Source organism: Heteronotia binoei, chromosome 6 (genome assembly GCF_032191835.1).
Source record: "Heteronotia binoei isolate CCM8104 ecotype False Entrance Well chromosome 6, APGP_CSIRO_Hbin_v1, whole genome shotgun sequence".
NCBI lineage: Eukaryota > Metazoa > Chordata > Lepidosauria > Squamata > Gekkonidae > Heteronotia > Heteronotia binoei.
This window is the reverse complement of record NC_083228.1, coordinates 114324369-114352319: the sequence shown is the minus strand read 5'-3', so window position 1 is coordinate 114352319 and position 27951 is coordinate 114324369. Positions and strand designations below refer to the sequence as shown.

The 27951-nt window shown below is 42.0% G+C and overlaps 1 protein-coding gene across 2 annotated transcripts; it reads right to left on the bottom strand.

Annotated features, from left to right (window-relative positions):
* Positions 1-293: 293 nt before the first annotated feature.
* Positions 294-21961, bottom strand: MFSD1 (major facilitator superfamily domain containing 1). Of its 2 annotated transcripts, XM_060242391.1 has the most exons (16): positions 21711-21961; positions 19604-19656; positions 18117-18229; positions 16661-16703; positions 16199-16266; positions 14683-14791; positions 13478-13580; positions 11726-11824; positions 10473-10584; positions 8932-8988; positions 7558-7714; positions 6460-6557; positions 5288-5400; positions 3683-3730; positions 1765-1825; positions 294-1036 (listed from the first exon to the last, which is right to left on the bottom strand). In XM_060242391.1, exons 1-16 carry the CDS (start codon positions 21727-21729, stop codon positions 1033-1035), a joined length of 1257 nt encoding a protein of 418 aa, XP_060098374.1. In that variant the 5' UTR covers positions 21730-21961; the 3' UTR covers positions 294-1032. The 2 variants fall into 2 exon arrangements, with proteins under 2 accessions (XP_060098374.1, XP_060098373.1); XM_060242390.1 differs by lacking the exon at positions 294-1036 and having other exon boundaries at positions 1761-1825; positions 21711-21812.
* Positions 21962-27951: the final 5990 nt, after the last annotated feature.

The window sequence follows — 27951 nt, the reverse complement described above, 5'->3', positions numbered from 1 at the left end:
ATTCTGTGTCACACAGCGGCCAAATATATATATATATATATATATATATACACACACATACACACTGTGGCTAATAGTAATTGGCTAAATGATCTTTTTTTCCCGCCTTTCTGCTCCTGCAGAAGATTTTTTCCCGCTTCTGCAGAAGAAAGGGAATTCTGTTAGCACACACGTGTTAACAGTGAGGTGAGCCAGAAGATCTGCTGAATGTCACTCCTAGATCAAAGGCATGGTTGAGTGTAAAGCAGGATGGATCACACCATAGAAACCCAAGAGACAGTAAGAGGCAGACACCTTCTCCAGTATTTATTTATAAATATCAAAATTTCAGGGCAAAAACAAAGTTTCCATATGTTCTTTGCCGTTAACAACTTTAAGAATACAGTACCAGTAAAAAAAAAAAAACCCAAAAAGGAGGTGGGTCTCCTGAAGCCATGAGGTTGATTGACAGACCAAGGTTTTATTTCTTGTACAGACAGTTCAATGAATTTGGCCAGTCGCTCTACCGTTACCACCACTGTTATGAAGCCATCACTGTAAGGATTTCATTTAACACACTTATGGGGCTGAAACTCATTACCATGATTTAGTAAAGTGCAACCTTTGCAGTGACCAATTAAGAAACACCACATTTTGAAAGGTAACCTTCTCTTAGCACATAAGGGAAATGCACAAGAATCAACCGTTCCTGTACCAGGTGAAAAATCCACAAAGGAAAGATAAAAGTATTTAATGCATTGCTGAAGTAACAAAGAACAGCTCCAGCTACATTTCGAAGAGATCAACTTCAGTTCAGTAGTAGCCAACGCTCTTCAATGAGGCATGGGTGCACAAACATGATTTGTGCTAGCTGCCATCCGGCTCCTTCAAAAACGATGCAAGTTTGACCAATCTGTGCACGTCCAACAGGCCTTACTGTATTTTCCATCAAGCTGTTAAGACGCATGCGCACACCCTTTGCAACACTCTTCCATTGGACCTGCTGCTGACCAAAGTGATCCCTCAATTCAGGATATTTCCTATTCAGATTTCTTATCTGCAAAAAATGTTGAGAGTTATTGGAACTGGCTTGCAAGATCTTTGTTAATTTGTCAGAAATGTCATAACCTACTGAAAGTTTAAAGCCACGCTGAGAATGTTTAAAAAGGTGGCATGGAAGGGTGACACTCGGAGACTGCAGGCTTCAAGCAAACAACTATTTTCAGGCTGGAACATCCATTCTGGCCTAGGCCATTTATGGGGGACAGAAGGTGTAGCCAATATTGACAGTAGCAATTTCCTTCCCTTCTATCTACAGAGCTAAAGAAGGAGAGGAGATGTGTGCCTAATGTAGTACACCCACTGATCTGCATTTTGCTCCTCCTCCATTTCCAAAATATGTCCCCTTTGCGGTTTAAACAGGGCTTTGGGGGATGAAATTAGATTATGATTGCAGGCAGTGTTTTCTTCTCCTATCTTAACTAACCTTCCTCACACTCCAAAAACCTGCAAGATCCCAGAACCTCTGCCATACAAGCATGACCAACATGACCCAGACGCATGAAAAAGTAACCCTGTGCTGCGATATGCCTACCATTCACTCCAGTGAAGCATGTGGGTAGGAGATGTGGCTGGTGGGATGGATCTGAAAGCAGAGTCAAGGTCCATCAATTCCTCCATTCACTATACTGGACTTCCAAACCCATTTGCAAATAATTCCTACAGTCTGTTCTGTTGCAGACCACAGGCACATTAATTAGGTCAGAGCCCCAACTGCATACTTACTCAGACACGGCCAGCTTCTGAAACTTTTCCCTTCTCTTTGCAGACCAGTTAAGGTCACCCCCTATGGGAGAAAAAAATGCTGATTTAAAAAACCCTTCCACGCGACCATGAATATACAAAGAGTTCTACCACCATCTGAAATATGAGCAAATAAACCATGGGGTGATCTTTCGTGGGCATCTCAGCTAGATGCATTTTTATTCAGTGCTTTTTAGATAACCTTGCAAAGCTGTGTACGCAAAAAAATGAGAGATACGAGATCAAGGCCCTGTGGGATTTGATGCAATTCTGCAGAGTCTGTAAAATGGAGCTGTTCCACCAGGTCTTCAGTTGAGGTGGCGGGCATCTCGGCTTCCCCTGCCTGAACTGCCCTCTTTAAAGAGATCATTGACATCTGCTGAATGGCTCCCGTGTTAGTTATCATATGCCCTGCAACTGTGGGAGGTGTTTCTGGATTCCTGAAATTGAATTTCTCTGATGTTGGTTTTAAATCTTTTAATCTGTATGATTTTAACTGGTATGTTATATTTCAACTGCTATAACCCAGCCTGAGCCCACTTACAGGGAGGGCAGGATATAATATGAAGCTGAGAAATAAAGATAGCAAGAGTCAGGTGTCAAAATCGTAACAGCAAAAATAAATTGTAGTTATTTCAGAGGAAAGACACTTACGAAAGACAGAAATGATGGGGAGAGGGGTGTGATCAACCCAGGGCTGGAGTCATACACTCTTCTGGAAAGAAAAGACTCATGGCCCAGAGATGCTCCTTTATCCAGCATTGCTGCATTTTCAAGCTACAGCAGTATCCAAGAGTGCCTTGAATCGGTCTAGTCTTGCCTGCTTCTCTCAGACAAAGATGCTGTCTCTTATCATTCATGATTTAGTAACTGGTGACAATCCAAAGCTTGAAGGAATGCCTCCTCCCATATTATGCCCTCACCTCTAGTTCTAGAGGAGGGGAGGCACTGCTCCAGCCCCACCTTAAAGGATACATGAACATTAAGGCTTCACGGCCACACCAACTCCACAGAAGCTGGCCAGTAGAACATCAGTGGACTAGATTAATTCATGGAGGGTATGTCCATCAGTGGCTGCCACCATGTGACTAAAGGGAGCTTCTACAATCAGGGACAGTAAGCCTCCAAATACTAGCACAAGGAGACAACAGTGGGAGGAGGCCTCAGTCTCTATGCCCTGATCTGGCCTTCCAGGGCAGCTGTTTGGCTGCCATGTGAGACAGGATGGCAGATAAGATCGACCACTGATCTGATCCAATAGGATTCTTATGTCCTTGGGACAGAAGCTTGTTTAGATAGTTCACTACTGCCTTTCATGTTGTTTGCAAAGATGCAACTTTTGACAGAAACCAGCTGTTTAAGAATTGACTTTTTACACTGGGCTTTAGTTTGGTTTTTTACTTCAGCTATGTTCCACTTTGGCTGCACTGGCTTTTAAGGTTACTTTCATTGTGGCTTTAGTTACTGAACATATTTTCATTATTTTTAGTTCTGTGGTCTTCATGACTACACCATCTTCAAGTGTCACTTCAGATAAAAAAATGCAAAATACTTGAAATAAAGAAGTGAATTGCTGCTGGATGCAACATATGGAGAACAAAAGGAGATCTAAGCAATGAAGTAAGGAAAAATAGACTGCAGTTTCATGATGTTAGGCTCATAACATGATTTGATTATTGATATTTCTATACTTAGTGTATAACTCTGAATTATACTACAGAATGAGAAGATAAGGGAATTCAGAAGTAAACTTTTAATAAGCCAAAGCATCTTATTGCAAAATTAATTCTAGGTATAAGCTTCCATCACCATGGTGAGTGCTAACTAAAAGACCATTTGTACGTACTGCTGCCCCAAAAGAAAAATGCACACTAATTTTAAGTGGTGAAAAGATACCTACCTTGGATGAGATTCACGAAGTACAGCATGACAACAGCTATGAGCGACACTAAAAGGTGAAGAAAAAGAGTTAAATAAACCTTACAAAGTTAAATAAACTTTCAGCCTATGTCAGGGGTGGCTAAACTTGCTTAACCTAAGAGCCACATAGAATAAATGTCAGATGTCTGAGAGCCACAAGACATGAACAACAGATGTTTGAGGGAGGGAGGGAAGGAAGGAAAATAGATGGGGGAGAGAGGGCAGTGGGAGCAGTGAAAGATACAACTTTAAATGAATTCTCCAAGCTGCTGGCTGGCTTGGCTTGGCTTGGCGAAATGATTTAAAGAGAGAAATGCCTTCTCCAAGCTGGGTGGTGAGGGCTTCAAGAACCACACAATATGTGTGAAAGAGCCACATGTGACTCCCAAGCTGCAGTTTGGCCACCCCAGGCCTATGTATTAGGCAGCCCCTCCAGCTGAATTAGAAGACCTTTAAAGCTGCCATTCCTTACAATTTCAGAAGGACCCACTGCATAGAGAACAAGACTCTCTTTGCATATGCACTGTGAAGAGTAGCAGGAGAGTAGAAATGTTCCTCTGTGACTCTGACTCTTGGCTTGTTGCTCACTTTGGTTGATAGAGCTCCCTGTCCTCAGTTTCCTGGTCTGCTGTCCATGGTCCTGACTGTGGTACCAGAACAAGCTTCACTGTGCCCCCCCCCCCCCACCATCCCACCACCTTCCTGACACATCATTGCAGCTCAATGGGTCCCAGCTGTGGAAAAGTCAAAGGCCCTAAAGGCCAGGGGATTCATAGTTTTTATTGCAATGGACAAAGCTTTACACAGCTTCAAACATAAGACAAACATAAGAGCGGCTCACAATCTCCTTTACCTTCCTCCCCCACAACAGACACCCTGTGAGGTGGGCGGGGCTGGAGAGGGCTCTCACAGCAGCTGCCCTTTCAAGGACAACCTCTGCCAGAGCTATGGCTGACCCAAGGCCATGCCAGCAGGTGCAAGTGGAGGAGTGGGGAATCAAACCCGGTTCTCCCAGATGAGAGTCCGCGCACTTAACCACTACACCAAACTGGCACTCCAAAGAGGGCTGTGCTTTAAATTGTCTGCAACTGCAGCAAAGCAGACAACTGTGCAATTTTACACACCATGCAGACATATAAGTCTGTGCCTTCCCATCGGACATGGTCCGTCCCAAGTCAGAGGAGCGAGATTAGGTGCAGTGAGGCAAATTCAGGAAGAGAAAATGAATAAATCAAGTTAGAGATATGGAGAAGAGAAATCTGGAACAATACAAGATCCAGTGTGGTGTAGTAGCTAAGAGTGGTGGACTAGTATCTGGGAGACCCGGGTTCAAATCCCCCACTTCTGCCATGGAAGCTCACTGGGTAACCTCGGGTCAGTCATGCTACCTCAGCATAACCTACCTCATAGGTTTGTTGTGAAAATAAAACTGAGGAAAGATAAATGGAGGAGAGGAGAAAAATGTAATCTGCTTTGTGTCCCCCTTGGGAAGAATGACAGGGTAACCCTTTTGAAACTCCCCTTTATGTGATCTCTTACTCAAGATGAGAGTGTCCTGTACACCCTCTAAAGGTTGCATACTTACTACACACACAAGCACTGAAGAAGATTTCTAGGAACAGGTATCCTCGGGAATCCAAGATCGTACCAGCAGCTATGGCAATCACCGCCAGACCCAAGTTCTGGATTGACTGCATACTGGAAAACATTGGGAAGACAATTAGCTTACAAAGTCCAAAATGCTTTTTGATTGAAAAGGAAAAGTGTTTGTTTAGAGTTTCCTCTTCTATACATTCAAAGCAGTTAAAGTTTAAAATAAAGACATAAAATCTATTTAAAAACAATAAACAATAGCTGGATAAGTAGTACACATTGAAAATAGCAGATAGAACAAAGCTTCATTTTAAAAAAATGTTTTAAGAATACATTTAGTATATCAGTAGTACAGCATACCTTTATCACCAACCATTTCTCCTAACTTATGGTTTTCTCTTCCACTTTCTAGCTTCACAACAATTTTATGAAGTATGCTGCACTGCAAGAGAGCAACTGGTCCAAGGCTCCAATGCAAGTTTTGTGGCTCAGTGGAGACTTTAAACCTGGTCTCCCATATCCAACACCCTTCCCACTACCCCACACTGGCTCATCTTCCTGAAGAGCAGCATGCTCAAGTGCAAGCGGAGTATTTATACCCTGACTCATATCTCTACAGTTTGGTATTAACATTTTCTCAAGCAGGCCTGCAGAGAAGAAGGTACAGGGAACTTAGGGTGCCCTCTGCCTATCCAGAAACTATGTGCAAGGCTTTTATTGCCATTTTTTTTAAAACATTGTACAATGGATGCAGTAGCACAATGGCTGCAGCAGAAGGCAAGGAACTTTTAATTTTCTCATGCTCTGACACATCTGTGCATGCATGCTGGCTGCATCCTTTGCTTGGCCTGATATATTTTCAGTTCCTGATTTAAAGAGGTCACAGGGCACTGGCCAAAACACAGATTTTGCAGTAGGCACAGAAAGCCCAGTTTGAGATCAATTTAAAAAATCCCAGAAGTTTCTATATTTTGGAACATTTGTACAAAGAAAAAAGTAGGTGAGGCAACAATAATCTGAATGAAGCTATGAACTACTCTCTCTTGGAGAGAAACAATGCACTGTCTGACCATGATCCAATTATGGTGCTACTAAACCTAAGGCTTCAAAAGACAAACGCTCCCCAATGAAGCATCAAGAGACTCCACTATCTTTTTTACTTACAATCCATAGGCAGTTCCAAGCTGGTGTTCAGGGACCACGAAAGCCACCATGGGCCACAAGGCACAGGCAAGCAGAGAGTAAGCAACTCCCAGTAAACACTGCATAAAAACAGCATTAGAACAAACACGTTCAGAATGAGCTATGAGCGACTGCTGTACAGAATTGCTACTTGGACGCAATAGAACAGCAGATCAGTTGTCTATCCCAAGGAGAGAGTCCATATCAGCCTGTCTGTAGCAGGAGAAAAGAGCAAAAATCCAGCAGCACTTTAAAAATTTTGACAAAATTTGTTGCAGGGAATGAGCTCACTTCTTCGGACACATCTAAAATGTAAGTTTATCTACCCTTGCAGAGTAGAGTGATTTCAGATGCTGAATGACAATAGGTGTGGAGAAATCAGCATTCGTAATGAGACTCATTATGGATGTCTCATTACCAATGCTGATTTCTCCATGCCTACTACCCCTCTGCATATCATGCCCAATCCCCATCACACTTGCTATTGTCCTTCAGGACCTGAAATCACTCCACTTTCCAAGATATAAGGACTGATGGACTCACATTCTAGCTGTATCCGAAAAAATGAACAATGATTCATGAAAGCTAATCTCTTGCCACAAATTTCGTTTTAAGGTGCTACTGGACTCTTGCTCTTCTCTACATTTTCTATCCAGCTGCCCAAACAGCTATCAGAGACTGTTTTCTCTAGTTTCTTCTGCTCCAGAAATAGATGGATACTTAAAGTAGCTGGTCAGTTGAGAGTATGTATGAATGCAACATACAAGAGCACATAACTCAGTTACCCACATCTGAAAAAAGCTACTGCTACTTATATTGGGGACATTAATCCCCAGGATGCACCACTACACTCTCAAGAGATGCTTTAAGATTTTTGAGAAGGCATTCAATTTATACTGCTGGGAGGGGAGGGGAAGAAGAGACAGAATGGTACTACACAAAACACATCTTTCATCCTGTTTTCACAGAAATATTTTTTAGAACACAATACATGTGAAATGTCATTTAGAATGTGACTGATTATTTCCATACACATGCACTGCTCTGTTTGGGGGAAATGAAGCTAGAGGAAATGCTTACCATAGCAATCCAAGGGTTCCAGAAAGTAAAGGCCAACATGATGTGAGAAGCCAGAGTAATCACTACAGAACATATAACCCAGGAAATGTTCCTTCCGAATTTATCCACTAGGAATCCAAAGACAGGGGACATGGGTGCTGATATCACATACACAATGCTATTTGGAAAAAAAGGAGCGGAAAAGCACAATTATTACAAAAGACCCAAATAATCAGGCAACAGTTCTTGGTGTTGGAAATGGGACCAGCTTAATGGGGATTCTTCTTTCAACTACTTTGGCTCATTTGTATATTTTCTGAGAGTCCAGGGAACAGAAGAGCCCTGTGTACCAAAAAACATATCAGTGTCTAACAAACTTAAAACCTTCCAACCTAGACCACTGTCTCATCCACAAATTAAGACTCCTAACTTGTGCCTGTCTAGCAGGACCCCACATGTGGAACAGGCAGCACTTCTGAGAAGGCTACTCTTGGATATTCTGGCCTGGAGTCTCCTGCCTGTTTCTGCTTCTCAGCCACCTTGGCCTCAACAGTCTATTACTAACTCCTTTTAGAGCAGCTTATTTTCTATGTTTTAAAAAAGCCAACAAAGCATATTTCAGTCCCTCAAGACAGATCTGAGAGGAGGTTTAAAGTGCATCTTTGGGCATCTGCCTTTGCCTCTTCCAAGAGGGCAGGATCAAAGAAGTTACATCCAAAAGGGTGAACCCCAGTGTCATTTTATACCATTTTTTTCCTTTGGAAGAGAAGCTGTTTTCAAGGTGGCGGGAGAGGTCCCTCTGGGCACCTAGCACCATTACGCCAGGGTCCAGAAGAACTACACAAGAATCCACTTCATTCCCCTTGCTGGCCCAATATCTGAATGCAATGGTCAAGTGGCTGAAGCAAAACAAACCAAAGCTGAACCCAGATAAGATGGAGGTGATACCAGCTGGAAGAGGCCCCTGCCTTAATTGTTCTTCATACGCAATTTTTACTGAAAGACTCAGTTAACAGCTTGGACAAGGTTGGAGGAAAGTGAATATCCTGACAGTTGGGGCATAAGTAATTTTTAGTTTTTATTGCATTAAATTGTTGTTACCTGCGTTGAGTCCTGAGATAAAACACAGGTATATAAATATTTTAAATTCATCAATAAAAGCTTTTCAGTGTTCTCTACACTCAGAATGGTTGGGGATGTAACTTAAGTAAAAAAGTGTTTGGAAAGTACAAACAGCATGTGAAACGGAAGAGCCAGACCTTGTGGCTTTGCAAAACTCACAGAAAGTGCCATTCTATCCCTGCGTCTGTCATGGGTCTAGGCCCACAAGGTCCTCACCAGAATAACAAACCTTCTAGTGAGAAACTCTGACCCAAAGTATTTTGCAATAGTTACCTGTTGATTGCACTTGCTTCTTGGGGAGAAAATTTGAATTTCTCAATGAAGAAAACCCTGCAAATATCCATAAGAAAGTGTGGTAATTTCACATCTGGTTTATTAAAAACAGACTACCCCTCCACCCAAAACACCCACCACCCTAGCCTATCATAAGCTCATTAAAAAGGTTAAAATACAGTCAGGATAGACCTGCTGAAGATAAAGCAAGTCCCTCTTCCTTTTTGATAAAGCAAGGAGAAACTGCAGCCCTGAATGCAGTCAATAGACTGGATCTTATGACTCCTTTCCACTAAATCCTTCCTCAACAGAGAAAGATTTAACCCAGTGGAGTTGTTCTTTGGAGGAGGAAAAGCCTGTCTTCATTGAAGGACAAGCTTGGTGAAAACTGTCAAGGTTTAGAAGGAGTTTAAACAGAATTCCCAGTGCTTGTGATGGGGTTTCAGTGCCCCTCTAAAGTCCTCTGTCAACTCCCAACATCAGTAGAAGAAACTATGCTAAATAAAGTGCATAAAGTTTTATGCCAGAGAGCTAAGCCTGGCATAGATCCACAGCAGACAGCGCTGCACTGCCTGTATAGGCAAAGTGTTCCATAAGAACCAAAAGTTGCAATATTTATTTCTCTGTATCCGTCCTCAGACAGAATTTTTAACAGTTAAAAATTCATAGTTTGGGGATCTGTTTACTACTACAACTTAATATTGGCTGATCTATGGGTGCAAACACAACACACATTACACTTTATTGGAATATTTAATCTAAATATTTTCAAAGGGTTAGCCCCTAAGAGAAACAAGAACATAAAGACTAGATTACCATGTCAAAAAACTCTCCATGACCATCACTATAGTTTCTATACAAAGTTATCAGTGCTCTTCTATTTCTGATGGGACTTAGCATTCTTAAGGTTAAAGCTTTCAACTACTGGCTTCACAATGTGGACCATTCTGGATATATATTAAAAGACCTGAGTACATGATAGACCTGTAATAGTTTAAGTCACCAGGTTATGGTTAGGAAAAGTCTAGACATTAACAGCTGAAAATCCATAAATGCTACTTTTGCATTATTTGAACCCCTTTTCTTAGTTTGTCCTGTGTTATCAGATTGAGGTAGTTTTGGCAAATACTGTTGTTTATTGCCTGTGCACAACCTGAAAACCATACAAATAACTTATTGGCTAAAACCCACCATTCAATTGCTCAGTGTTAAATATATATGCTAGAATGTGCCTTTCTTAAAATTATCAATATCAGATGAAGGCGACAGGTGAGGCACAATACCAGGATGCTTTGCTAAAAGGCTCCTTAAAAGCAATACTGAGCCCACCATCATGAGGTGCACCTGCCAGAGGAGGCCATGCAAAACAGACACCCACACATGCTTGCAGAACAGATATTTCTTTCATGCAGACAATATCCCTGTAGGAAATACTTATATAAGGAAATGCTAAATCACTGCAATGGAGAGTAGACATGTATAATGAACCACTAACACCAAAAACTGCCAGACTGATAACACATTGTAAAACATGCACTTACTTTCCAAGTCCAATGAATGGGAAGACAGCCACATAATAACAAACACAGATGATAAATATGAGCCACAGGGATAACGGGAAATCTTTTACATCAGTTAGCTTAATCACTTCGTCTTGGGAAAAAAAAGAAACAAACATTAGCTTTAGTAAGCTACATTTTAAAGGAATGCTTCAAGGAAGTGCTCATACAGTTAACCTTTTTTGCAGGTGGTTCTGCAGCAAGAAGAGACATGGCTTTACGTACACATTTTAGAAAGTTCACCTGCCAAAGGCATAATTCACAGCTAAGGCTCATTTTCAGGATAATAGTCATATTTAAGTTTGTCTTCTTGCACGGAGCTCTTGGGATAGGAAGATTATTTTTTCCCCCATTTATCAGTAAGCTACAGTACATGGGCCCTGACCTGGATAGCCCAGGCTATCTGGATCTTGTCAGATCTCAGAAGCTAAGCAGTGTCTGCCCTACCTAGTATTTGGATGGGAGACCCCCCTAAGGAATACAGTGTCATGACACAGAGACAGGCTATAGCAAACCACCTCTGAATGTCTCTTGCCTTGAAAACTCTAGGGCATCCCCATGAGTCAGCTGTGACTTGATGTTAAACAAAATTAAAAGCACATGGACAAAAAAAGAACAGCCACTAAGAAACTCATTTTCTTCTCCAAGGCAGGAAGACATGACTCAATGGCATTTAGGCTGTTTGTTCATGTCCTGCCTTGCCCACAGCATTCTCCACTGTACCATCAGTTTAGATAAGAAGCTGATAAAAATTTCTGAACAGAATGTCCACATATTTAATGGTGAGATTGAGTTGCACTGCGGAGAATTTTTTATATCCTTCCCACAAGGAAAAGTCCCTTTAGCCTTCAACTTTTTCCAAAAACGTCCTCCAAGGAACAGACCTGTTAACTGCTGATGTTTGCAAAAGCAAAGAGATGTCCCAGCTGGGTGAAGATAACCCACAATTAAACAAGTCTTCCCACCACTAGACTCTGTCTACCAGAACTTCCCCAAGATAAACCAAGGGCTCCCATTTCTCGTCTTTACAACTAAGAATCTGAATATCCTGGAAAAGGGAAGTTGATCCTTTCTAAGTATGAATTCTCCTGTTAAATGAGGGCAAAAAATGTACACACTTTCCAACTAACACGTGAGTAAAGGAATAAGAAAGTTCCACAACCTTGTCTCTGTTCTGCAGTAACCATAGTTTATACGAACTAAAATCCTACTACTAAAGATTGATGCTCACTTACCACTTTTCCCCTGCTCTTTAGAAAGAATTTTCTCAGCTCTTCGGTCCAAATAAGCAAGAACGAGAGCACAGAGTAATGAAAAGATACATGTTACACCACCTGCAAAGTAAGAAAAATTGAACATATGACAAGAGGGGCCTCCATGAAGGGCAAGCAAAGGAAGTTCCAGCTAGCACACATGAGCTCCTAGTGACTGAGGGATGGCTTACAGATCTGAAACACGCCCCAGTAGATCAAATGCCACTGTCTGTTCTTTAATACCAGACAATAGCTAGCAGATACAGCTGTGAAATCACAGCAACATCTGGTCATGTGTGAATCAGCTTGTCACACAGCGGAGAAGAGCTTAATATCATACAACTGAAGTGCTGCTTCTTCAAAGACTAAATGCATTTGACTATAATGATGGCATGCAACGAAAGCTGGACTGGAATCATACCACTCCCAGAATGGGTAGTGACTGCACAAGAAAAGGTGTTACACCAAAGGTCCAAATTTGAAGCAAGGCTTCCTGCTCAACGCAGATGGTGGTACAATTCAGCTACAGGTTTACTGTATTAATTGTTCAGCATGTTACAGTGATAATGGATACTACACCAGGAACCACAGTCCACCTAGGACTTGTTTACAACACTGAGTACAGTGACCTTCAGTTAAGGCGATACTGTTCAGTAATCTCATACAGATGTTGCCAGCTGTTTCCATTCCTGAAATAGCTATCAGCTTTTACACTGACTGGCATGCACTCTGGATATGCTGCAGTTCCACAGCTGTCCTGATCTTAGTGACAGAGGGGCAGCTTCACTGTGGTGCTGGCCAGAGAGGAACATAAAGTCTCTGAAATATCTAAGTCCTATGCCCCTTCTGTTGATTACTTGCCCCTTAAATAGCAAAAAGGCTCTCACAGGGAAACAGGAAAATCTGTTCCCTCTTTTAAAAGAACCATGGTTCGTATGTTTCCAAGGAACTTAAGCAATGCTGGATAGGAACAGCAGTCCATCTAATCCAGCATGTTATTTCAAATGGTGGCCAATCAGCTGCCCTGGAGGACCAAACCCTTGCCCTGATGTTACCTCCTAGCACTTGGTGTTTCAATAGCCCACTGCCTCTGAGCAGCCACTGATGGACCTATCCCCCATAAATCTACTTAGCCCCCCTTTTAAAGCTATCTATGCTGTCCTGTCCTTGATTTCTACACGGCTAGAAATTAATTATTTTATTTGTATATGTTATTTATAGTCCAGCTTTTTCAATGAGACTCAAGGCAGACCACGAAGTGTAAGTCACTGCAATCAATAGGATGGGGCATCCAATAAGCAATGTAATAGTAAGACAAGGAAACTAAGCAGAAATCTGAGACAAAGCATAAGTATCGTTATGACATGTTCAACAGTGCACAAATTTCATAGTAGGATAACATATACAGCAACAGCTAGTGCATATTATACACACTCGTAGAGCTGTTAATCTTGGCCATTTTCAGGGTGGCACCTGCCGAAGGCGCTGTTTGAATGAATGAAGCTGCCACCACAGCAGTTCTCAGAGACTGGTAACAGGAATACTACTATGTAGCTCTGGGTCAGAGATTCAAGTGCGTCATGCTTACTATTAAGCATATGCAGCCTGCAGCAAAATATGAACTATTTATATATACTATGCCAAGATGAAAATTGAACCATCTTCCAATTACATTAAGTATAGAAATCCTGGCTAAGGCCCACAAATTCAAGATCACTTAAAGTATTTACTAACCTATCAAGAGCACTATGCCAAGAGTCGTGTGACCTGTAGACCCCAGCAGATCTTGTATTCTGGAGTACACCCATCCCATGATATTCATATTCACAGTGCTTCCCTAGGAAGAGATGATCATCAACCTTGGTAATACTATTTTCAAAGTCTTCCAAGGAAACAGTATGCCCACAACAACTAAATGCTGTCTACAGTGTGTATTTCTTAAGAGTCAGTATATGAACATTTTGCCAAGGGTATCCTGCTAACAGATATAACACACACACAAACACACACATATTTATATAGTTTTGAATTTGAAATTTCAGCTCCATAAATCTCACTTCAAAGTTCTATCCAAGGATACACTTCATTCAACTTGTATTTTGAGCTAACATTCTCAGTAAGCAGAAAATCCATCTAACCTGAGTTGAAGATTTGATTATCCAACCTAACAGACAGGAGCAAATAGAGTTTGATTTATATCCAACTGAATTCCCACTAACCACCCAGTACAATAGTCCCCAGAAGGAGTGAGGAAACTACATAAAGGATGGATCTGCAACTATGAGTTGCAACACTTAAAACAGCATGACTTCAGAGGTACATTAATGTCAGACACTGGAACATTTACAGGGAGATCTCGCTCTTGCTTGCAAAATCTACAGGGAGTTTGCTGGAGACAGTTTTGAACTAAACAGACCAGCATGAACTAGATGGCACATCTAAACCAGTGCGAAAAATGTTTGTAATAAGACATGAAGCTGCACAGTTAAGAACAAAAACCAGCCTACGACCAAATATTCAAAAGCACAACATTTTGTACTGATGCCGTGGAAGGATATGTTTTGCACCCAAAGACCATATACAAGACTAGGTCACCTTAGTAGAAGAAAAGCATTTGAGACCCTAAGGAATATGAAGTTCCTCTACTTCAAACTCTTACATCTAGCTGGAAAACAAATGGTCTGTTTGTATGACTTTCGAACTCGAGCACTGGCATCCTGTACACCCATTTTTCATATCATACAAGAGTACTTTCCACCAGTGTTTCCTGGCCCTATTCATTTGTACAGTGACATATCAGGCATCACCTTTATAACAGGATACCTGCTGGGGTTCTTACCACGCTAATTAACATAGCTAGGAATCAACAGCAAAATTTACAACTAAATGCATGGTGGTAATTTTAACAGAAAGAACGAAAAATTGATTTCTATACTTACAATCCGAGCCATGCTGAGTTGCAGTCCAAACACAAGATTTAATTCTTTTCCTTTAAACCAACTGACAGCATAGGTGTTTTGGGCCACTGCTAAGGACTCCCCACCAATCCTAAAGAAAGTAGATGTATGTTCATGAATGCAGATATCTGAACTAACACAGATAGGAAAGGAAAAGGAAAGGTCCTCTGTGCAAGCACCGACTCTGGAGTGACGTTGCTTTCACGTTTTCACGGCAGACTTTTACAGGGTGGTTTGCCACTGCCTTCCCCAATCATCTACACTTTCCCCCCAGCAAGCTGGGTGCTCATTTTACCGACCTTGGAAGGTTAGAAGGCTGAGTCAAACTCGTGTCAGCTACCTGAAAACCCAGCTTCCACTGGGGATTGAACACAGGTTGTGAGCAGAGCTTAGGACTGGAGTACTGCAGCTTTAACACTCTGCGCCACGGGGCTCTTAACACAGATAACAACCCTGCATTTAGACATTAGAGCTAAATGTTAGTTTTGGTGTGATTTTTTTTTTAAAAAAAACCTTAGACAGTACAAGAAAATAAAAAGGGAGGTAATCTAATTTTTCAGATTCAAAATTAAAGAGCAGCCAACCAGTGCACTGCACTGACTAAGAGGATTTCTACCAGGACATCTCTTGTTCAAATCTCACCTCAGTTGTAACTTAATGGGGCCCAAAGATAGAGTACATGCCAGTGCAGTGCGTGATTAAGGGTGTCAGATTTGCATTGAGCAGACCCAGGTTCAAATCCCCACTCCGCCATAGAAGCTTGCTGGGTTGCGCTGAACCAGTCACAGTCTCAGCTTAACCTACCTCACAGGGTTGTTCCAGCTATTATTCCATCAGTTGGCCTCCCTTGTAGCAACATCCTGTCTTACTATAGTGCTATCTTGCTATTACTACCATCATTTTATTTTGGGCCTATAATTCCTTAACCTGTATGATGTGCCCTTCCTGCCTGTGATGCACTTTACTTATTGTTTTATTGTTCTTGTTTAATTTTAATGTATTGCTTTAACTCTGAATTGTAGGTTTTTATTGTTATTACTGTACATTGTGATCTGCCCTGAGCCCATTTACGGGAAAGGGTGGAATATAAGCCTACTAAATAAATAAGGGCTGTTGTGAGGATGATGTGCCACAAGGAACAAAGTGAGTTGCTTTTAGGTCCCCATTGGGGTCAAAGGTGGGATATAAATGAAGTAAAGAAGCAGTGGCTTTGCATGCTGACAATCCCAGATTCAACCCTTGGCATCTCCAAGTAAAGATTTACAGGCACCAGGTGGCAAAAAATGCCTTTCTTCTGCCTTGAACCCTGGAGAGTGGCTGCCAGTCCAAGCAGACCACAATGATGGATCTGTGGTCCAACTTGGTGCAAGACAACTTCATAACTTTTTATAAACTCTTGAATAACACAGAATTTCAAACTCACAATCTGCTTTTTAAAAGAGAATAAAAGGGAAAAGGCGGTGGCAGATAGTTATACTACTTTAACATATGAACTTACCCAAATACAAACCGTCCAGCTTCCATCAGCCAAAAAGCATTGAATACTGCTCCTAAAGCAAAGATCACCTACAAAAGAGAAATTCAGTATCACATTTCAGTTGAATAGCTGAAAAACAATGTCAAAGACACACGAGTGATTTGGATCCTATGGCCCAATTCCAAAGACAGATAGGCATCAATTTTCCCATCCTCCCACTTCAGATTCCCATTTTGGTCCCTATGTGACCCCTCCTCAAATATGTTCAAGGGGCTGCGGCAGGAAGGGGAAGCAGGAAAAGTTCTGCTCCATGAGCTCAGCTCTGCTCACAAATCTACCAGGATCCAAGCCATAGCTATGAGTTTGCTTAAAATCAGGTTAGTTTAATATAAACGTTTTTAGAGTTCTTTGGGATGAAGGCATCTATTATTTTTCTGCAATTAGCCAATGAGCAGAGCATAAACATTATTCGCTTTAACTTACCTGCCCAACACAGACAAAGGTGCTAAATATTATTGTTCCCCACCTGTAAAAAAGATTGAGCCATTTTAAGATTTCTTTATAATCAGCAAATCTCAACATAAAACATACAAAGATAGTAAGAGAACTGAACAGATGAAACTGCAATTTCTGTACCATTTAAAAAGCAAGCACTATAGCACTTTAACTGTTCAAAGTATTTCACATACATTACCTTGCTCCAATTCTTACAATAGCCTCAATCTTAACTCAGATAGAACAGGAGCACTTTGGATAAGTAATAAGCTTCACACCTTAAGGGAGTTTCTAGATACCCCACTGCCTTTGGACAGCAGCTGCCAAAAGAGACAAGTGTTTTTTAGCAGCTAAGGATAGTGCATTAGCCGCAGCCATTTCTGGAGAAAGCCAAGCTGGTTGCAATCACACACACCTCACTATCATCCAGATTAAATCACTGTAACATGCTCTGCTCTGTGTGGGGCTGCCTTTGAACATAGTTTTGAAATTTTGATTGGTACCAACTGTATGATTCCTTACTGGGTTGTGCCAGAATGATCATTTTAAAAAAGTCAACACTACTTGAGCTGCTCTGGCTCCCCATTTGATTCAGGGCTCAACTGAAAGTTCTGGTTTTGACTCTAAATGGCTTAGTTACAGAGTACCTGAAGGATTGCCTGGTTTCTGAGACCCACACATGGAAGATCTACATGGAAGGTTTTGACACCTACACATGATGCTTTCCTGGGGAAACCAGTCATGGCTGAGGTAAAGTTGCTGGGACTCCATACAAGGATTTTTTAACCACCCTTCCCTGGATTTGGAATTTCTTCCCCAATGAGCTGACATTAGTACTATTCCAATGGACTTTTGAGGCAATTAAAAAGATCACTTGCTGTTTATACCCCTGAGCTTTACTGATGACATGGTTTAGTTACTTTGTGCTTGTTTTTAGGATTTATTTCATATTTTAACTTACTGGAGTTTGGTGTAGTGGTTAAGTGTGTGGACTTTTATCTGGGAGAACTAGGTTTGATTCCCCAGTCCTCCACTTGCACCTGCTGGACTGGCCTTGGGTCAGCCATAGCTTTCACAGGAGTTGTCCTTGAAAGGGCAGCTGCTGTAAGAGCTCTCTCAGCCCCACCCACCTCACAAGGTGTGAGGGGAGAAAGTAAAGGAGATTGTGACCACTCAGATTCAGAGTATAGGGTGGGATATAAATCCAATGTTGTCTTCTTCTTCTTGACAGACACCTCAAAGACTCCAAGGTGGAAAGATGGCCTATAAACATTCCAAATAATAAAAAGCCTCATGATGTAGGCCTGTATCAACACAGCTGTGCTCCAGAAGCTGAGATGCTTTAGTTCATCTTAAAAAAACCATCAGCAGATCTCACAATAATTTTTAAAAATTAAGATGGTAGCATTATATTATTTTGAACAAGGATGACTTATGTACTTACCTTATTCCAAATACTCTGTCTATCAGAAAGCCTCCAAAGAAACAGAGGACTACATTTGGCCAGGAATACCAGGCGTACAATGCCATAAACTGAGCAGTGTTCACTTTCATATCCTAAACAGAAAAGTACATTTTTAAAAAGCCTTTTTAGTACAAAAGACTTACACAGGAACATCCATCAAATGAAGCTGCTGTTCATCACTATGCTAAAGGTCTAATCCAGATATCCATCAAGGCTGTATCTGCACCCCAGCACTTGAATCAGGATTCCTAGATATCTTATTTCACTGTATGTGTAGCACACACCCCTCCAGCATCCACCAGTACTGGAAGAGGATGTTCCACACAAGTATGCATCAGAATGAAGGAAACAGCATGTGAAGACGTGTTTTCAGAGACTTGCTCTTGTTTGAAGCCTTATTCCTTACGAATGACAATTTTACGTATTTTTCTTTATTATATTCCTCCAAGTCACTCAGAACAGAATTTTACATGAGCACCATGTAAAGCAGCCCTGAAAATAACCTGATTGCCTATTTCCCTCTTCCTTTTCTTTCTACGGCTAGCTATAATTTTCCCTCTCCTCTACCACTGTGCTCAGAAGTGACATGGTTCAAAGGCTGAGCATCTGCTTGACATAGAGAAACTCCCAGGTTCAATTCCTGGCACTTCCAGTGGAAAGGATCAGATAGCAGGTGATATGAAAGACCACAGCCTGAGACCGTGAAGAATCACTGCCAACCTGAACAGACAATACTGACCTTGATGGACCAAAAGTCTGATGTAGTATAAGGCAGCTTCATGCGTTCTCAGCATTGAAACAATTCTGCACTTTACACTGTATGAATTCTCTCTTTTTAGATCAAAAACTGGAAACCAGTTCAAGACTCTGACTCTCTCCTATCATGACACCAAGAGAGCAAGTAATGGCAATAATGCAGCTTTTTTTTCTTTCCTCAGATGGAAACAGGAGCACTAGCATAACCTGACTGAAGAGAAGTCATGATCTTTAACGTAGCTTTGGAAATAAACTATTATCTGAAAAACAGAATAATCCTCAGATATTGCATATTTCGTAAATCTAGTTCAGCTAGCATCTAGATTTTAAAAACACAGCTGTGTGTCTATGACAATTAGCTGTGTGTCTATGACAATTCAATAGGAAATGCATGTACACATATTCACATTCAATAGGAAGCGTGTATGCATCTTCGAAAGTTCCATTTTTTGCACAAATTTAAAACAAGTTTTAATACTGAGGGTTTAAAGCACTCCATACTTGGTTCAGTTCCAGAAAACATAGATGTGGACTAATTACAGGGTGGTTTAACTCTCACTGTTAAAACAAGCATTTTAACTGGGTGTGGTGGAAAGCTGATTTTTATCAAGCTCAGCAGATGTAAATCTGCTCCTTTAGAAACTTTTAAAAATAATTTTCCTGGACAAGGAAAAAAGGTGAACAACATATTGACTTTTTCCCCCACTCACCCCTTGAACTTGTGTTTGCAGAGCTGCTGGGTTGTCATAGCAGAAATAGCTGCCTATACAAAAAATTAAGATATGTGAATTAAGACCTGGTACAGCATTTCAGATCCTGAAAAGACTTAAAACAGCAATAATTAATCTACATCCTGCTTAAAGACATTACAATTTTTTGGTCAAAAAATTTCCTACTTTGCTTATCATGAAAGTAAAACTATTTAGTTTTCAAAGAGCAAATCGAGTGGCTTTCTTAAAGAAATTAGATCCAAGCAGAAGTCCTCTGGTCTTTTTATAAAGGAAATACAGTTGAAGTTTTATTGTCCCTGAAAATTTAAGGTAGTTTTCATTGCATTGATCATTGTATGTATTATACTGCTGTAGCTCTTCAAAAGTTTGTAATCCAACTTTATTGCACTGCTTTTAAAAATGTGCAGTCTGCCTTCAACACACATTATAAGGGACGTGAGAAATCTGATGTTTTTGTTTGTGCTTGTACAATGCACTTCCTTGAAACTATATTAACTCAAACACTTCACTACTATTGTGTTAATTTACAATTGTGTTTGTGTGTGCTGAGTGCCATCAAGCTGCATCCAACTTATGGAGGCTGCAGCTTCCTTTGAATCAATCCATCTCATGTTGGGTCTCGCTATTTTCCCCTGCTGCATTCTTTTCTTAGCATTATTGTCTTTTCCAGTGACCCTTGCCTCAGTTCAGACATTTTAGTTTTTAAGGAGAGTTCAAGATTTTGTTTGTTTGTTTTTGTTAATTTTTATTCCGCCCTTTCCCGCAAGCCGGCTCAGGGAGGAAAACAACAAAAGATAGAAAAATTAAAAACTACAAGCTAAAGCCATAAAATACAACAAAACAAATAGCACATATGTCACAGGCAGTGGTTTCCATTAGATGCATTCTATATATCAGTACAGCAGTTGGCCCAGAGATGGAATAATAAATTAAGGTAAAATAATATAGCATCATGACAGGCAAGGGAGGCCAAGCAGATAGAAATAATGATGTCCGCTGCCTCAACCGAAGGTCCGGCGGAAAGCTCCATCTTGCAGGCCCTATGAAATGGCATCAAATCAGGTAGGGCCTGGATCTCCACAAGGAGCTGATTCCACCAGGCTGGGGTCAAAGCCAAAAAGGCCCTGGCCTTGGTTGAGGCAAGCAGAACATCCTTTGGGCCAGGGACGGTCAGAAGATGCTGCGAAGCAGAATGCAGTGATCTCTGGGGCACATATGGGGAGAGGCGGTTTAATCAAGAATGAAGGTTGCCAACCTCCAAGTTGATCAGGAAATCTCCTGCTATTACAACTGATCTTCAGGCAATAGAGTTCAGCTCCTCTGAAGAAAATGGTTGCTTTGGAGACTGGACTCTAGTCTATGGCATTGTACCCTGCTGAAGTCTCTCCCATCCCCAAACCCACCCTCCCAAGGCTCCACCCCCAAACTCTTCAGGTATTTGTCCATCGAGAACAGGCAAGCCCATCAAAACGCCACTTATTAGTCTTTCTGGCAGCCCACTGTACCCATAAAACTCTCCTTCATCTCCGCACTTTAAATGGAGAATTAATTTAAAATGAGAAACACAAGACAGGTTTACCCTGATACACAGGAACTCACAGAATTCAAGTCCTGGTGGGAGGAGGATTTAAAAGCTGCAGCTCCAGCAACTCTCAAGCCACCACCCACCAATGAACTTTCCTGCCCAGTATTTTGTGCTACTTCCTCTTTCTTTAGCCGATAAATTGCCAGGACTGGGGCGCAACCGTAGTTCCACCACCATCCTCCGCTTCTACCAAACAGCGTCCACCACTGACTTTAACCCCCTCTCCTTGAATGAACAGAGGTCGCACCTGTTATAGAATTCAGGCTGTCGGGCATGATCCTAAGGCTCTTTAACGAAGTTCTTGCCGCACCATCTGGAAGCCTGTCAGAATTTAAACCTCCGCCCCACACTCGTGCAATGAAGCACTACTTCGCCAGGAAAATGGCAGCAAGAGTTACACCTCTCCATCAGTTCGGAGGCTCATCAGCTTGCTTCACTAATGCTTTTGCTCTTAAACCCCAACAAGTTATCACTGCCCAGGGTCCCGCCGCGCTCGCTCACCGAACCCCAAGAAGCACATCAGCGCCAGGACAAGCAGCCGATGAACCAGGCGCCGCGGGTCGCACAGCGCCGGGAGCGGCTTCCGCAGAGGGGGCACATCTTGCTCGCCGGCGGCTCCTCGCCCAGCAGCGCCTCCTCCTCTTCCTCCAGTCCAGCCATCTTCCCCCTTCAGCCTCGGCTCGCCTCAACCGCGAGAGATCACGTGACAGTCTGAGCACATGACTGCCCCCAGGACGCCACGTGAGAACCTTGCCCGGCCGCCGCCGCCCCCCTTGGGAAGGCGGGTTCTTATGTCATAGAGAGAAGGTGGAAAACTAACCCCGCGTCCAGCATAAACTTCCCGTTAAAAGTCGAACTCCGCCACCCGCAAATGCTTCTCCGCGGGCGTGGCTTCTTCCGTCCATTATAAAAGCTTCCTAGGATTAGGTCCTCCTTTCCAATGGTGGAATGGAAAGGGGAGTTTGTTTTGATACCAGAAGTGTAGACAATGACTGTAATGGTCTGTAATCTCCATCCTTATGATTTTAGACTCCTGCTTAGTAGCTGCGTTGGGTGGCTGCGTTGGTCTAAGCAGCAAAGCAAACTAGGAGAAGGTACAAATAGATCCAATGACAGAATAGTAAAATTAACAAATTGAGCAAACCTTTGATCTGGGTAACAGCTATATGTAGCTCTTAGGTTTGCCAATCCCCAGGTCCCAGCGGGGGGTTCTTTGCTTTCCCAGGCTCCTTCCTGCCCCCAGTCAGCTGGCCGGAGGGGGAAGCCCAGCCCCCCAAAGCCACCATGTGACTTTCCACCTCCAGAGGCTTCAGTCGCCGATTGGAAAGGCTTCCTCTTGGGATGGTGTTTCTGTGTTACTTTGAAGAAGTTGGCAGCAACTAGTGAGTAGAGATGCCAATCCCTCACTTCAGAGTCGCCAGAAATGGGGGGGGGGGCAGAGAGAGAGGGAAGGAAATGTCTGCTGGGCACTTCCATTATTCCCTATGTGGAGATCGATTCTCATAGGTATAATGGGGAATTGATCTGGAGGTATCGGGGGCTCGGGGGGGGGCTGTTTTTTGAGATAAAAGCACCAGATTTTCAGTATAGCATCCAGTGCCTCTCCCCAAAATACCCCCTAAGTTTCAAAACGATTGGACCAGGGGGTCCAATTCTATGAGCCCCAAAAGAAGTTGTCCCTATCCTTCATTATTTCCTATGGAAGGAAGGCATTTAAAATGGTGTGCTGTCCCTTTAAATGTGATGGCCAGAACTCCCTTGGAGTTCCATTATGCTTGTCACACCCTTGCTCCTGGCTCTGCCCGCAATGTCTGCTGGCTCCACCCCCAAAGTCCCCAGATATTTCTTGAATTGGACTTGGCAACCCTAGTAGCTCTGCTCACTGTACCTGATTCCTCATCTGATGAAGTGTGCTTAGAGCACAAGAAAGCTTACATTCTGAATAAAACTTTGTTGATCTTAAAGGTGAAACTTGACTCCTACTTTGTTCTACTGCTTCAGACCAACACAGCTGCCCACTTGGATCTATCAAAGTCCAGTGGTATCTTTAAGGAGTCTGAGGAAGTGTGCTTGCTTCCAGACGAAGGTGCATACCTTGAATAAAACATTGATGGCCTTAAAGGTCCCACTGGGCTCAGACTTTGTTTTGCTTCGCTTCGTGGTGGTATCACTGTCTCAGTTTGCTTTTCTCCTCCTGCCAGTCTCATCTGGTTTCCATGGTTACAGGCAGGTGTCAGAGACACAGTTTTTCCCAGGGAGAGCCACCGTAGGGGTGGTTGCCAACCCGCTGGAGTCTCTCCACCCCCTCCCTCACCAAACCCCATCTTTCTCAGGCTCCACCTTCAAAGTCTCCAGAAATTTCCCAACCCAGAGCTGGTAACCCTAACGGCCAGCTCTCTAAATGAAATTGCATTGCCTCTGAATTGCTTTCAGATAAAAATAAAGAGAAATCTTCAGCAGGGTTGCCAACTCTGGGCTGGGAAATACCTGGAGATTTGGGGGGTGGAGCCTGAAAGCGGTGGGATTTGGGGAGAGGGGATTTTAATAAGATACAATGTAACAATGCCATAGAGTCCACCTTCCAAAGCAGCCATTTTTTCCAGGTGAACTGATCTCTTGGCTGGAGATCAGCTGTAATCCCAGAAGATCTCCAGCAACCGCCTGGAGGTTGGTAACCCTTGTTTTAATGATTCTAGTGCTCTAGGCTTGTCAAGCACATCCCTCCCCCAATATATGCACATAGAGACTTCTGTTCCTTTATTCACACACAACCCACTCTGAACATACAAGAAGTTCCCAATTTATGAACAATTTGTGTTCCAGAAGTTTGTAAGTCAGTTAGGTCTCAGGATGCATTTTCCAGTAAACTTTTGTGTAATAGATGGTAGTTGCAGGCATTCAAAATGTTCAGCCTTGGGATCTGCATGCACCTAAATGGTACAACTTTAACAATTCCAGCTCTTATGTTCTAGAAGTTACAGTACGATAAGGTAGGTTTTCTTCCCATAAAATCTGAGTGTAGCAGATCCAGAATCATCACTAAGACCTTAATACCCCAGCAATTTATTTATTTATTTGTTTATTTATTGGCTGTCAAGTCACAGCTTGACTTATGAAGACATTTTAGAGTTTTTAAGGCAGGAGCTATTTAGAGGTGGTTTACCATTGCCTGCCTCTGCATCATGACCTTGGACTTCCTTTGTGGCCTCCCATCCAAATACTAACTCGGGCTGACCCTTCTTAACTTCCAAGGTCTGATGAGATAAAACTAGCCTGGACTGTCCAGATTCTGGGCAATAACATAGCTACTCTTCTCTAATGATAATTGAGGTGTACATTCATGCAGGTAACCACATGAAATTTAAAACAAAGGTCATAATACCTTTTAATTATACAACCAACCCAAATTTATGTTACTTATAGTCTGCCTTTCTTGCTGGGACTCAAGACAGATTGCACAGAATAAGTCAATACACTGAACAGGGTGGAATAGAGGATTTGATTTGTAGAAATTTTAAACCAACCAGAGGTGAAACAAGGCTTAAGTATTAACATAGCACATTAAATGAATGCAAAAAATTCCATAGTAGGAATCTACTTATAGTAACAGATAGTATGAATTATACACAGCGGCTTACAGTCCCTAACCCTTAGCCCCAAGCTTCCTTCCGAACCGCATTGTAACAGTGCAACCCTATTTCCTATGCAAAAATACTTCAACTTTGCATAGTTTGTGGAAAGTCAGAAGGGTGGGAGCTTTCCTGAGCTCATCAGGCAGGCCGAACTTTGGAGTTCTGCTGAGTTCTTCATCAGACCAGATGTTTTTGGAAGAGATGAGGGGGGGGACTAAAACATTTCAGAAAATGGAATAAAAATTGAAAATACAAAAACCAGCAAGTGGTCAAATGTCTTACTAAAACCGGACTGGTAACTCCTCTTGTAAATATGTCCTCTGGAATGCCAAGTGGCCTTGAAGACTTGAGATTTGAGGTAACCCAGGAGGACTCTTTTTCTTGTGGTAACCGACCTTTGGGGATATCCAGATTTTGTAAATGTCAATAGAAACCACAAGCTATGGAACAAAGTTAATATATATGGCACTCTATCAGCATATCACATTTTTTATCCTGCCCTCCTCCAAAGTCACATAGTTTTCCCTTTCCTTATTTTATCCTCAAAACAACTCTATGAGGTAAGACAAACAGAAAGAGAGCAACTAGTCAAAGGCACTCCAAGAGAACTCCATGGCTGAGCACGAATTTGAACTTGGATTTTCTCTGTTCTTAATGTTGTAGCATTCTGTTTTTTCCTTCCCCTGCCCTCCTCTCCAGAAAGCTAAAGTTGATTGAAATGTGTAATGGCTACAGAGGGTTGCCAATCACCAAGTGGGGCCTAGAGATCTCCCAGAATTACAATTCATCTCCAGGCTACAAGGATCAGTTATTCTGGAGAAAATGGCTGCTTCACAAGATGGGTTTTATGGCATTACATCCCACAGAGGTTCCTCCTTGGCCCAGACCCCAGCCTCTCCTGGCTGCAAGCCAAAATCTCCAAGAATTTCCCAACCCAGACTTGGCAGCCCTAGACTATATTTCTGAGCACTGTCCTAAACACAGTTATTTAGGTATAGATCCCATTTATTTCACTGTAAAAGACACACATGCAAGGCAGAGAATGGACCTGCCATTTGAAAAAGGCAGAGGTCAGTAACCGAGCCTATCTAGGAGGCATAGTATTTATTTGGGAAGCTGATACAGGTATGTGACCCAAAGCAACTGTGGTGTAATATCTTTTGGCCAGATGGTGTCACTCTAAGGCTTCTCTGAGGCCTGTATCCAACTCTGTGCCGGCTTAAGCTGGAAGAGAGCTCTGTAGTTTTCTTTTGTATGTTTAATAATATTTTCATTCTCAAATAAAGTATGAGATATGGACATTTTACTGATATCTTTTGGAAAATAAAAACTAGCAGTCTCATCATCAAAGTAGTATGTTTCCAGCTCTTCATAGATTAAATTATGGCCATATCTAGAGCAACTGTGAACATTCTATTTTATTTATTTATTGCAACAGATATCTCACACTTCCTTTGAGAAGCTTAAGTTGGATCTCAAGTAATCTCCTATCGAAGCATTTGCCAGGCTGAGACCTGTTCATGCACCCTTGCGCCATTCTTGGGGCTGCATTTCCAATGCAATATGTGAAAAGCAATTTGTAAAGAGAGGACGCATACATGCTCGAGTTGCAGATGTTTACACAATGTGCTTTTTTGTGTGTGCTCTATAAAAAGGCATTGGAAATGCTTGTGCAGCAACTCCTGAATCTTCTTTAGAACATTCCAATTTTACAAAATAACATATACTAAGGACTTTGGGGATTTTATAGAAATGTTTGTGTCTACCCTTAGGAACAGCACATTAAACCTGTTTGGGATTTCCTGCACTGTGCAGAGCGTTGGACTAGATGACCTTTCAGGTCCCTTCCAGCTCTATGTTTCTAACTTGCACATTGGCAAAACTGAAATGTTCTTTAGAGCAATTCCATTGAAATCAGTGGACCATCCTAGAGGAAGATATATTTTTAAAAACGTGAATAGTAGCAGAGTCTATATGCAACCTTCTGTAATTGTACTCTGGAAGCAAGAAGTATATCAGTTTACACAATGTTATAAGAACATCTAGTGCTCCAGTGTGGATGATGCAATATTCTAGGCTAGCAGTGTTTTATCAAAAGGTATACCTTGTCTCTCACTAAGTACATTTTTCCATCAGAAGGCCTGTAGTATCATCTTTTCCAGAATATGTGTTGGATGGGTGAAAAACTTGAGATAAGGAGCCATGGATCAGTGTTAGAGCTTCTAGGTCCTCAGTTTAATCCCCAGCATCTCCAGATAAAAAACAGATAGGGTAGTAGGTGATAAGACTTTTACCTGATACCTGGATACATAAAATGCTGAATATAATTGTATCCCAATAGAAGTAAGAACTATTGTATTTTATAGACAATAGCTTAAAACTTATGAAGGGGGTGTAAGGGAAAATATGTTCTGTCTTATACATTCTGCAATACATGATCATCCTCAATAAATGCAATTATGTTGTATAACCCCTTTTTAATTTCCATTTTCTTTTCTGTATCCCCAATGTAAACCCACTGGTTTTCTTTTAAAAAATTACAACACAAAACTTTTTACCTGAGACCCATATGGCATTGACCCTGTTAGACTATTGGCCTGACTCAGAATAAAGCAGATTCCTATGTTCAGTTGCTGTGTCCCTCACTAGCCTCTCTGCCTTCATGTGAACTGTTTTCTATTGTGTTAGACAGAGCTTTTTTTGAGCAGGAACACAGTTCTGGCTGACTTGGTGTCAGGGGTGTAAATGAGTTCCTGCTGGGCTTTTTCTACCCAAAAAAGTCCTGGTGGTAAAAGATGGCTCCAGAATGTTTACATTATCCTTTAGCAACAGAGTGGTGGTGTCTTGGAAATTAATATATGTGGTGGTGGTGGAGGTGGAAAGTAGGCTTCCCAACCCACCCACCCCCACCCTGACGGGGGACCCCCGAATTTGCAGCCTCCTCCCCTGCTCTCCAAAAATCCAGAAGCGGGGGGGGGGGGCATGCATGTAGTTGTAGAGCTCCTGATCCGTTTGTAAAATGTGTGCCTTTAAGGCTGTGCAGGAAACAGGAAAGGCTTCGTTGGAAAGGGTCAGTAATAGTTTCCACAAAGAACGGCCCCTCCCTTTCT

Excerpts from the sequence above, each read along its gene's own strand:
- MFSD1 (XM_060242391.1), bottom strand. Across the intron at positions 16,267-16,660 it reads CCTTTGTCTGTGTTGGGCAG|GTGATCTTTGCTTTAGGAGC; the intron begins GTAAGTTAAAGC and ends TCTCTTTTGTAG. Across the intron at positions 10,585-11,725 it reads TAAAGAGCAGGGGAAAAGTG|ACGAAGTGATTAAGCTAACT; the intron begins GTAAGTGAGCAT and ends TTTTTTCCCAAG.